General features: G+C 32.4%; 1 protein-coding gene across 1 annotated transcript in view; it reads left to right on the top strand.

Annotated features, from left to right (window-relative positions):
* Nucleotides 1–1,802: 1,802 nt before the first annotated feature.
* Nucleotides 1,803–12,986, top strand: part of LOC140059781 (2-aminomuconic semialdehyde dehydrogenase-like) — a 39,509-nt gene continuing 28,325 nt past the window's right edge. Inside the window, exons 1-8 of the mRNA XM_072105704.1 lie at nucleotides 1,803–2,034; nucleotides 2,467–2,667; nucleotides 3,622–3,833; nucleotides 3,921–4,087; nucleotides 4,686–4,861; nucleotides 5,493–5,664; nucleotides 6,266–6,379; nucleotides 7,115–7,210. Of these exons, the coding sequence (XP_071961805.1) occupies nucleotides 1,868–2,034; nucleotides 2,467–2,667; nucleotides 3,622–3,833; nucleotides 3,921–4,087; nucleotides 4,686–4,861; nucleotides 5,493–5,664; nucleotides 6,266–6,379; nucleotides 7,115–7,210 (1,305 nt within the window). The 5' untranslated portion in view covers nucleotides 1,803–1,867. The remainder of the gene's footprint in view (nucleotides 2,035–2,466; nucleotides 2,668–3,621; nucleotides 3,834–3,920; nucleotides 4,088–4,685; nucleotides 4,862–5,492; nucleotides 5,665–6,265; nucleotides 6,380–7,114; nucleotides 7,211–12,986) is intronic.

Genomic DNA, 12,986 nt, shown 5'->3' with positions numbered 1-12,986 from the left:
GGTCTACAATTAGCAAACCTTGGAAAACTTTTCTTGCTAAATCAGAGTTTAAGTTTGCAAAAAGGTTTGTCAGTAGACTAGACTTGTCAAGCTCAAAGATCTCTAGTCTTCACTTTCTTTGCGCAGATCACCTAACTCGGCCTAGTGTCGAGTTCAAATCTATAGTTATAAATTTTGTATTAAATTACATTCAAAATGTGTTTTAGTAAATTATTGCATGATCGTCAATCACGAGCACAGAATGTGACGCATCTTATAATTTCCTTTTCTATGTAGCTATAGAAATGTTACATTCAATTCTAATTACGGAATATGTTTCCATTTGTCGTGAACGTTTCCGTTCGAATAGTGCCTTTAATTAAGCCGTGTCAATAGCCTATTATATAATAGATGGCATAATGAAACCGTGTCAATAGCCTATTATAATATATGGCATAGAGTGGCTACAATCTTTTAATGTCTATTGAAACAAATGTGGAATTTAAATATATTTTGTGGAATGTTGGTGTATCATCATCATCCAGCACTCTACAGTACTGAACACGTTTATGTTCAAAGGATCGGATACAATTTGATTTGATCGATTTAATTATTATATTTGCTGAGGTGTATAATATCATGAGTAACATTGAAAATTATTTAAGGTAGTGGGCGGTGGTTGAAAGTATTTATATTGTCTGCCGAGTTTCTGTTATAAGAAAAGCATTATTAACAATAAAATAACTGTGGATTTTTTCACGTGAAAATATGTTAAATTATTTGAATTCTATGCATATGCATATGCCTATAGGTTCTTATTTAATTAACAGTAGTCAAAATAGGATAGTAAACTAAGATCTAAATATAGAAGAGTGACTATTTAATAACTTGCCAAACACTTGATCTGAGTGCTCAACGTTTCTCAGACTAAAACTTAGTGGTAATCAAACACATCATGTAACATTTCCCATTGACGTAAACCACTTTATGTAAGAAGAGTCAATGTAGTCATGTATATTTACGGATTCATAATGTGTGCACGTTGTAACACCCCCATTAATAAAGTGGTTTAATCCTAGATGGAAACACCTATTTGCTGTAATTACTTGGCTTCCTATGACTCAGACGATAAACTAAAATTGGAAAGTTTACGCGCCATGTCGGTCACAATAGCTACAACTAAACTGTGGTTCTAGGGCAGCCTAACCTTGTCTTCCAATAAGTCTACTCAATATAACGTTCAAAATGTATTTTCATAAACTTTACCGATTTCTGAATGAATAAAAGTAGTTAAATATAATAGCAACAAAAACTTCAATCTCTGTGTGATCAAAAGGTCTTTAAACCACTATTTTGTTCTCCGTTCCAGTACTTTAATTTAATGTTTTTAGTTTTATTTACTTTTAGCTAAGGCAAGTAAGGTAACTAAATAGTTGATGCACCAGTTAGCAATCCAAAAACAGACTGATTTAGTTTTTAAAAACATTAAATGCTTCTTGAAAAAAAATCTAGAGATAATGTTGATTAGGCCTTGAGGACCGGACCCAATCTGTTGTGAGAAAGAAGAATTGAACTCAGGATGGTCGAATATTGTGAAAAATTATAATGGAAAAGTTCGTATACCCTCTAAACAATAAACAATAACAATTTTTTTATTGATTGTGTATATGGTAAAAAAGATGTAATTTTACACACCATCAGAGTGCTAGAGGGCGGTAAGAGAAGCAAAGTTTCATTTGTTGCCAAAAAAAAAACAACTGTAAAGATCTCCCTCTATAGATAGATCAAAAAACATAAACAAAAGCAACTGCATGCTACGCATGGTTGGGTTTCGTAAACGTTGCGTTAGGCCTAACAATCTAGATTAAAATTAGTATTTTGTTGCAAAATGGCAGAGATAGTTATTGAAAATTACATTGGGGGTGAATTCATTGCTTGTGATACACATTTAGATAGTTTTGATCCATCTACAGGGAAAGTATGGGCACGTATCCCCGATAGTGGAAAGGATGAGGTTGACCTGGCTGTGGCCGCGGCGAAGAATGCATTTCCCAGGTACGTCGATATTCTGTTAAACAAGCCTAGCTAGTCTAGAAGAGCATTATGATTACCCTGTATTTGTACCTAACTAGCTATACTTATGTAAACAGTGATCAATGCTATACTAATGTACTAGTACTGATTTGATCTTGCTTGTTTGAATTGCAGATTTTTCAGCAATTTATTTGACAATATATGAACATGAAGTTTTAATTAAAGATTTGGTTTACACCACAACCATGACCCCCTTACATCAACTGTAGGCAGCACTCTGAGCCCACCTAATTGGTGAGGATCATAGGATCCACTATGCTGTGACTGTCAGAGATGCAAAGACAATTTATAGTCACATTTTATAAACATATATATAAATATAAATTGCTTTTCTCAAATCAACGCAATACTACTATATAATAAATTATAAATATTGTGTGCATTCTTTTCCAGTTGGTCCTCTAAGACAGCAAATGAGAGATCAACCATTTTGAATAAGATTGCCGACATAATTGAGGCAAATTTAGAAGAGCTAGCCCAAGCAGAATCCAAAGATCAAGGCAAACCAGTCTCACTGGCTAGGAAAGTGGACATCCCAAGAGCAGTACATAACTTTAGATTTTTTGCTACAGCATTTGTACACACTGCCAATCGGTACGTCCTGGAAAAAAATAATTCAAATGCAACCACACTATACTTTTCTAATGAAATCTAATAATAATGTTTTTATTAGAAATGCTGCTAATAATACCACATAATTATATGAATAAAGTATTATAACAATTAAAGAGCTGAGAAAATATGGTTGAAATCTAAAAATAATTTTTTTATCAGAAATGCAGGTATTTATATACAAATAATGAATGTTTATTAGTGTAATGGTACAAATAATGGTATGAGGTGAATGATGAAAGGATATATATCAACAATTGATATTTAACCTTTCATCATTTACCTTGTGCCATTATTTGTACCATTACACGAATATAAAAGAACATCTAAATAGATTCCTGTCATTTGAATCAAATAAAGGTAGCCCTAGCCATGGGCCTACATTTAATTCACATTGATTAAACATTTGGTTTTTAATAATATTATATTAAATGATTGTTATATTTATATGGATTTTATAAACGCACCTACTTTAGTGTTAATTATGTCAACAAACAACCAAACAATCTTAGGCCTAGCAAGGCTAAAACGCCTTGGCTAGACTTAGCCTAATACAAACAGGCCTAGGCTGAAAGGCAAAACTTTGACAGACAACTGGAACTCATCTAGGCTAATTATGTTTTTTCCAACGATTCCACGTCTTGTAGACATGTTCCTATTAATTAATAAAAATCCTACAAACGATCTAAAGCTAATTTAAATGCCTTTTTGATCTAAGTTAGTACATTATCTCTCCAGAAATGTACCTCCATCACGAAAAATAACATTCAAATCGCGGCGAAATTACAAAATAAGTGGCGCTGTTGTATTTCAAAAGCAATAGTATAGAACAAAATATTTTCCAAACACGAAAAGATTTTGTTTTCGTACACGAAAAAAGTACTATTAAACGATCGTTCAATTAATTAATTTTTTTAAATGTGAAAAAAATCTTAGGTCTACTCTTTTGGAGCAAGCTGGAGCAGTGAATTACACAACTCGTTCACCAATCGGAGTGGCTGGTCTCATCAGCCCATGGAATCTACCATTATACCTTTTGACTTTCAAGGTGGCGCCGTGCATCGCTGCCGGCAACACATGTGTCTGCAAGCCGAGTGAATTTACGTCAGTTACGTCTTGGATGTTTGCCAAGTTACTGAATGAAGCAGGTATGCTTTTTATTTTCAATTTGTTTTTATTTTGATACTTTTATAAAAAATTATAAATAATAAATAACATTTTTTTTCCTTTTTTAGGTCTTCCACCAGGTGTTGTTAACTTTGTTTATGGTACTGGACCTAAAGCCGGAGATGCCATTGTACGCCATCCAGATATCCCGATTATTTCTTTTACTGGTGGTACGGTCACGGCTCAAAAGATCATTGAAGCAAGTGCTCCTTACTGCAAGAAGCTTTCACTGGAGGTATTATGAGGGAGTTGTCTCCCTAGTATTATTATTGTTAGTTATCATTGTTTATAAAAACGACAGCCTTATCAGATATACTCTGGTATAATTTTTTCATTAAAGTTGTTTTCATGTAACAAGCAGCCAAAGGCTGTCACAGTTGTCTCAGATAATGAAAATAATTTCAATAAAGATTTTATTGCTATTTTGATATAAAGTTTGCAGTATACCATGTATGTAGTTCTGAAAAGAACAGTTGAGTTTCTAAACGTTTTGATCAATATACTTGTTATCGTCGTCAGGAGTGAGATTTATTGCTGTCACTACACACTAATGCCAAGCATACTAAAGTACTACTCACTACTATGCTCAACACATTTCATATATTTATCTCACTTTACTAAAATAACTTACAATATTATGGGAAAGCCTAAAAGAAAGAAGATGTATTAAGCATATGTATTTAGTATATTAAATGTATTAAGTATTTTAAATGTATTAAGTATATTAAATGTATTAAGTATATCATATGAATAATTAAAATTGTAAATAGTGAGCCATAAGGCCACTTTTTTATTTATAATTAATTATTTGATTTCCTTTTTGTTTCTTTTAGCTTGGAGGCAAGAACCCAGCGATTGTGTTTTCTGATGCAGACCTTGACAAGTGTATCAACAGAGTAATACGTTCAGCTTTTGCCAACCAAGGTGAGATCTGTCTGTGTACCAGTAGGATCTACGTACAAGATGCTATCTACAACACGTTCATCACAAGATTTGTTGAGGCCACCAAGTAAGAGAAAGTGTTTAATACAGTGACGCATACAGAGGGTTCAGGGGGAACAAGAACTTCCCTTTTTTATTTTGTAGGTCATCATTTCTTTTTTATATGAACTCAGTTCCATGCTGCAGTACTAAACTTTAAAAACATGATTTTACAAAGTGAAAAAGTGTTTTTGCTCATATTGTAGGAATGTACACTGTATATTAAATTTGACACCTTGACCCCACACATGTCAGATGTGGTTCATCATCATCATCATTAACATCATTAGTAGGCTCCAAACCTACACTTTTATCAATCTCTTAATATGTCTCTTAGGTGGATGCAATGCCCTCTAGAGTTGAAACTTTACATTTTTTATTTTATTAGCTGATACACTATCTAACTAAAATTTAGTGTGATGTGCCCAAATATGGTAGTGATATACCCAAATATGGTAGTGATATGACATCATGTTCATATATGGGCACATATTTTTTTTTGTCACAAAGTTTCATAGTGTAGACAGTGCTTTACAGGTGAAAATGTCCATCTAGCATATTCTATCAACCTATACAACTAATGTATTAAAGCAGGTATTAACACAATACAAATATATTCCCATGTTGACAAAATGTTCACTATACTCTTGAACTTGCAGGAAAATAATTGTGGGAAACCCAAAGGATTCAGCTACAAATATGGGAGCACTAGTCAGTAAGGAACACCTTGCTAAGGTCAAAGGTTATGTCCGTTTAGCAAAAGAAGATGGTGGCAAAATATTGATTGGGGATTCTGTTGATGAACTAACGCTGCCTAAAGAAAATGAAAAAGTGAGTTCTGTTGTATATTTAATGAATGATATATCAATTGAAAACAATATATATAAAACTAACTACATAAGTTTTAGTAGGATGGTTACCAATCCCAGAGTCATGGGTTCGAATCCCATGTCACTCCTAAAGACTTGTTTCTGTGTGTGTTGTCATGGAGTCTCCGACATACCTCATTCTAGACGTCCAAAACCTTCAAAGACTGCTTCTTGTTTCTGTGTGTGTTGTCATGGAGACATACCTCATTCTAGACGTCCAAAACCTTCAAAGACTGCTTCTTGTTTCTGTGTGTGTTGTCATGGAGACATACCTCATTCTAGACGTCCAAAACCTTCAAAGACTGTTTCTTGTTTCTGTGTGTGTTGTCATGGAGACATACCTCATTCTAGACGTCCAAAACCTTAAAAGACTGCTTCTTGTTTCTGTGTGTGTTGTCATGGAGACATACCTCATTCTAGACGTCCAAAACCTTCAAAGACTGCTTCTTGTTACTGTGTGTGTTGTCATGGAGTCATACCTCATTCTAGACGTCCAAAACCTTCAAAGACTGCTTCTTGTTTCTGTGTGTAGTTTTTTATCTTTTATGTATTAATTATTTCAGGGCTACTTCATGTTGCCTACTATAATAACAGGCCTTGATGACCAATCAAGATGCATGCAAGAAGAGATATTTGGACCTGTAGTTTGTATCCAGTCTTTTACTACAGAACAAGAGGTTAGTCTGCTCTCTACTCTTTAGTGGAGCTCTGTCTACATTATCAAACTAGTTTGAAAAGACAAGTGTGATGTGTCCACATATGGTAGTGATATGCTCAAATATGGTAGTGATATGACATCATCATGTCCATATATGGGCACATCACATTTTTTTGTCACATAAAGTTTGATATTGTAGACAGAGCTTTAGTCAGATACATACTCTCACATGTTTTGAATGCTCAGTAATTTGAAAAAACAAACAACCTTAGATCACCAGCCTGACATTCGAACCTCTACACCAAGCTTGCAGTGAAGCAGTATAATACCACAGGCAAATTCCTAAATACAGTGTCATATGGAACCCTAATGTAAGCTTAAACATAATTCCTATGATGCATGTGACACAATGTGACCCTGCTTTACAAACCTTTCTAAAGCCTGTTTTCCACTAGGCAAATTTGTTCATGCGAATCAAAAGCATCAGCCTAGAGCCTTAAATATGATGTAGACTTTTTTTTGTAATGTTTTTGTTTTTGAGTTCGTGTTGTGTCCGTTGGATATTGTGCTCCGCCAACAGAGCAAACAGAATTTCTATGTTTTTCCTAAAACAAATGATAATAAATGATACTTGACTTGACTATACGTTGTTATGTTTCAATGCAGTAAAGACTTCATTAATGAGAATTATTTCGATTGTGGATATTTTATTTTGATGATGCTTTTAACCAACTGTTAATATGGGTATCTTTAGGCGATTGACAGAGCGAATGGAGTCAAGTATGGTCTGTGTGCAAGTGTATGGACAACAGACATTGGTAAAACACATCGTGTGGCTCACAAACTACAAGTAAGATTTCATATTTATTGTAGATTATTAGAGAATAAGAGCGCAATAAACTGAACTTCTTATTTTAAAGATGGGAGCTTAAATGCTCCGATCCTCTTTTGATAATACCCAACTCTTTCCTCCGACAAATCACCTCCACAGGGGATCAGTCCTTCGATGTCTCTGGCCCCCGTATGTGGAACATGCTTCCACAGCATATTCATAAGGCGTCAATAAGTTAAAAACTCCTAAAATTACACTTTTTTCATAACATTGATTAACGTTAAAATTTAGTTTTAGTTATCTGTAATACGCCTTGACATTTGCGCAATATAAATGGTTTATGTATGTAAATATAAGCATTCCTGCTAAAATAACTGATATATAATGCTTTGATATCGCAAAAAGATCTATATATATATTTTTGTTTTTGATGTATTATTTTATGTTTCAAACCTGTAAGTGGCGGTAATTATCGCTGTTGGTTTTGATTGAATAAAATAAAAATAAGATAAAATAAATGTAGATATTCAAGAGCCTGCTGTTAATAAATGTTGGGGAGGTCTGCTAAAAAAATTAATTCATTAGTCCTTCAGCGAATTGTTTTGGAAATCAACAATTGACTGAACTAGGTGTATTGACTGTGCTGTGCGGCCAACTGTTAATGTTTTGATTTCATTCGTTGTCCATGGATGACCTCAATGTGTTCACCTGTCCGGTTGGAATAATTGTTCACATTTAACTAATATCCTTAATAAGAATGTAAGCTGTTTGTATCTTGTGAGGCAATTATCAAAACGAGCATTGGAATTGTTTACAATTTTATCACATTTTAAAATTGTTAATGGTTACAATTTGCCTTTAATACTTTTTAAATTCTTTATTACTCTACTCTAATCTATAAAAAATATTTATTTGAATTTTACACTACTTAAATTGTAACTCACAAACAACTTTTTCTACACCACTTTCTAAGCCTCAAATAAGACATAGTTTATAAGTACCATGACTTTAGTTTATCCCTCATGTAATTGGCAAGTTTCTCACTGTTGGATGAGTATGAAATATTAAGAGGCATTAAAACTTTACCGCAAAGTGTTTTGGATAGACATATGCCTTTTTTACTCGAGCTCCTGTGAATACTGTTCCGGTGAGCTCTCATATGGGAACTTCAAAGTGCTGGAGAACATAGCGGTGTAAATGGTTTCTTTTCTTCTTTTTTTGGTTATTTTAGGATAATTTATGGATCATTTTGGTATGATAAGCGCTTAGGAACATTGTATTAGGCACTTTATGAAGCTATCAAACTAGTTTGACAAAAAAAGTGTGATGTGCCCAAATATGGTAGTAATATGCTCAAATATGGTAGTGATTTGACATCATCATGTCCATAAATGGACACATCACATTTTTTGTAACATAAAGTTGTATAGTGTAGACAGAGCTTTAGAGATACAACAGTTTATGTTATTTTACTTAAATCATTCTTAATGCTACAATGATTTACTAACATTGCAACAGTTGCTAAGAGGAAATGCTGTAGGTATTGGTAATCAATAGGTACATGCTCTGATTCAACGTAGGATGCACCTGGCCCTTGAGAGATGTACTGTGCTATTGTCGCCGTGAAAAAGTACGTAACTAACCAACATATTAAGACAACCTTGAGATTATAATCAATCATTAAAATTAAATAAATATAAACCAATTTTTTATGAGTTTTGATTTACTTATATGATATAAACAAGTTCTTCCATAATTGCTCTATTCATAATTAAGAATGGTTTTCTCATGGAATAGATCAATATTAATCTACTATAATATTTTTATTTATTTTCTGATAATACAGTATTATTATTCTTGGATCAACTCAATTCAGTTAAAATAATTGTTTTTAGAATATAAATAAATAATTATATAATTTATTTTATAATATTTATAAACTTGTAGTTTTCAATTCCTATTTGAATAATCAAGTATACGTTTAAAAAAAAATTATTGTTTGGTTTAAATTCCAGAAAAATTAAGTCTAGTCGGCATTGGCTAGTTTCTTGGTGGTCTTCTCCGGCTCACGTAGGTTGTTTATTATCAAACCATTTATTTTTACGTAATATCTGGTTGTCAACATGGCAACTAGAAATTAAAAATCATTGGATAAAAATTACAAACAATTTTGCTCTGGAAACCGCATTTTGTACTGTAATTCAAACGTTTTTTGAACAAGATAGAATGGTCAGAATACCGAATAAATTGACTCTGACAAGAGAATGCAAGAACAAATATGCCAATTTAATGATCATTTTCACCTAACAGTAGATTTAAAAACAAAAATGTATAAGTGAAATCTTTATTGTTGTTCACAGTTTGTTTGCCTAGGCCTATAGTGAATAACTTGATCAAAATTACAAAATGGCATATATCAAAGTTGTATTTTTTTTGTATGTTTTGGAGGAAATAGAATTTAAAAATAGGCTAAAACTATACAATACAACAAATAGTTATTTTTTCCAACATGAAGGAAAACACATTAGAGATGTATTGTCCCCCTGAAAAAATAATTCTCAAACAATTTTGTTGTTGAATATGCCATTTTAATGTCACCTAATAGTTATTCGCTTTGACCAAAAATTGGATTGGAAAAAAAAATGTATTTACCTAAAAACTAACAAAAATAGTAAAAAATAGTTTTTGGTTGAAATCAATCATTTATTTTGTCATTTTATAAGTGAAAACATTAATATTTTGCCGTTTTTTTCTCTATGGACTGATTAATTTTATTAAAACTACAAAATAATCTATTCAAAGTCTGATTTTATTAATTTTTATTTTTCATGTTTTTGAGGGTTAATACATCTTTAAAAAAATACAGTGAATGTTAACTACTGTCCTCTTAAAGTGCATTCAATTATGTGCCTTAAAAAACATATTTCACTCTTTTGTCTGATTGACATTTATCAAATCGCAGTCAATTTAAACTGCTAAAATGTGTGGCGTACCATTAGTGCTATGATGGGCTTGCAACTCTATTAATTATTAAAGCTCTGATAAGTTCATTTTATTCGTCAATAGGTTGACCTATAACATATCAATTAGGTTAATGCTGTGTTTTGTAGTCACACAAACTAAATTGAATTTTTCTCTAGTCATTATGTCGATACTTCTACACAGATTATTCATCTGGTTAATTGTGACTTCTACTGCAGTTACTGCAGTAATAACTGCATTTTGTTTACGCTTTAACCGGTTAGGCAGTTATTTATTTAATAAGGTGTTTCCTGAATAAAAACAATGATATTTTAATGGCTACCTCGTAAACTTTTACATTGAAACAAAATAAAATCATGTTATTGCAATAGAAAATATAGTTACTGCAGTAATTGAAGTAGAATCATTGTTGATCAGCAGTTATGCTTTATTCATATTATAAGAATAAAGACGAGTGCTTTGATAATTTGTTGATTTGTGTTGTTATTTTTTTATCTTGTACATAATTTAGTTTAAGTTTCCTTGTACTGTAAATAAACCTATTGTTAAATCATTTTTTCTTGTAACTCCTATTTTATTTTAATTACTCTGGACGCACCGTCATTCAAGAAGTGTGCCACTGTTTCAAAAGTGTAGCTTCCAAATAAATTATTATTATTTGTTGATTTGTGAGGGTGAGATTGGAGCTATTGGTCAGCAGAAACTACTGTAATGATATAAATAAACGTTTCTTTCAACTTTGTGATTTGTTAAGCCAAAATGTTTATTTAATTTATTGATTGATAGATTGATTTACCTCAGACAACGTTCTATTTTAATGTGTTGGTCTAATGACTTTTCATTAGACGAAATGAATACACCAAGTTTTAATATTTATATAACAATTAGGCCTACCTTTGTGTCACACACGGTGGTCTGCTAACGCAGTTTAACTGGACATGCCTTGCACTTTGTAACTATAGCTACACGAAACCGATATTGTTCGAAAATGTAACATTTGTGATATAACAACAGAGTTTCTTGATTTTACTTTTCTGTAAGTGGGGTATAGGAGGTAGCATGTTATTTATTTATTAAAGCTCTGCTAATATTTCTGGCTGTTTTACTTTATCGTTTTGATTTAGCTTTTTGATTATTTATTGTATATCTCCATTGAGATACAGCCACTGATACCCACAGCGTTGAAATTGTTCAGTAATTTGCCTTCGGATTTATTTATTGGTATTTTATACATATTTTTTAAACGTCTCTTGTTCTCTTGATTCATAAAGACTACACATTCTAAGGTTCTGTCTGCACTATCAAACTTTACGTAACAAAAAATGTGATGTGCCCATATATGGACATGATGATGTCATATCACTACCATATTTGGGCATATCACACTTTTTTTTTGTCCAACTAGTGTGGACAGAACTTTAGGCTTCTATATCAATTGGGGAATGAAGTCCAGTTTTAACTATGCGTAATTAATCCTTAAAATAGTAAACGGCGACTTTTACCAAAATCTCCGCTGACGTTGTCTAAGTAGAAGTAGTGTTGGTTTCCTGTCCCGTTCCTATTTCCTGCAAGATATTTAAGAATTGACAACATAATATTTCTCAATATCCAGGGTTTTTTAAGCTTTAAAACAATTCAATTTTCTCAGCAGAATCAAATTACCAGGCCTGTGTCTATTGAGTGAAAGTATTTATTGCGACCTCATTGCGATATCAACTGATTTTCTAATTTAATAATCTATTGTTAATTCAGAATGAAATCAAAGGATATTATCGGGAAATGCTTCTCTTTTGTGTCGGGATTCGAAAGCTTTTAATTACATCCATCGGTTACTGATGAATTAAGATTGAATAGGTTCAAATATGAATGTTAAACCTTGTGTATGGCGCGCCAAGCTGTTATTTATTCAAGCAATAGAGATATCTTAGTTTTGACAGCGTGGCGCGCCATACTTGTTGTTAGAATTAATAACTCAACTACGAATAATGTAGGTTACCCCGGTTATAAATATTAATATTGAGATCGTCGTTGTATATTTTTTTGTGAAATACTATTAATGACAGGTAGCCTACTATACAATAGTTTACAAGTTATGGTTTTATATTTGGAAAATTGATGATTAAATTGTTTTAAATAAACACATATTTCGACACTCTTCATTTTCGAAGAAAAAAACGTATTATTTTTTAACAGACATACTGCACACGCTCAGAAAACTACGTATTATCGCGTAAAATCATCCAGTCCATGTTTTATTATTTAAAAATATCGGTGATTGCGACTAATTCTAATAATCAGGAAAACTTTATTTTCCTGATTATTTTATTCATCGGTCAAATTTCTCCATCATCATTGTTTATCCGGGTATCGCCTTATTTTGGTATCGTGCAACTAACTTTTTACTTATTTGTTTGTGGTCACATTTTCCATGATATATGTTTATTGTTTGTGGATGTTTAGTTTGAAATAAATTAGAGTAGATTTACCATTTATAGTTATGTTGAGACGGCCTAAAGTCTAATGTAAAGTTGCATCAAACACGAAATTATGCGCTCGCGTTACTTTCGATTCGTCTGAACATCCTCTATCCTTCAAACAAAAAATGTAACGTACTGAAACTAAAGCCCGACGCACGATGTGAGCAAGTGTTACTCGTGCCAGTTGGCTCAGCCGAAAGCTCTAGTGTGCGCCGGACTTAATAATTGGGAACTTTAAGTAGTTTCAGCGGATAACATTCTAACTATAAAAGATGGTGGTATAAATTAATGTCGAATCTGGTGATGGTGCAAAAATAATTAAAAGAATATACATG

Source organism: Antedon mediterranea, chromosome 1 (assembly GCF_964355755.1).
Source record: "Antedon mediterranea chromosome 1, ecAntMedi1.1, whole genome shotgun sequence".
In the NCBI taxonomy this organism is placed as follows: Eukaryota; Metazoa; Echinodermata; class Crinoidea; order Comatulida; family Antedonidae; genus Antedon; species Antedon mediterranea.
The sequence above is the reverse complement of the archived record's forward strand: the minus strand, read 5'-3'. Positions and strand labels throughout refer to the sequence as shown.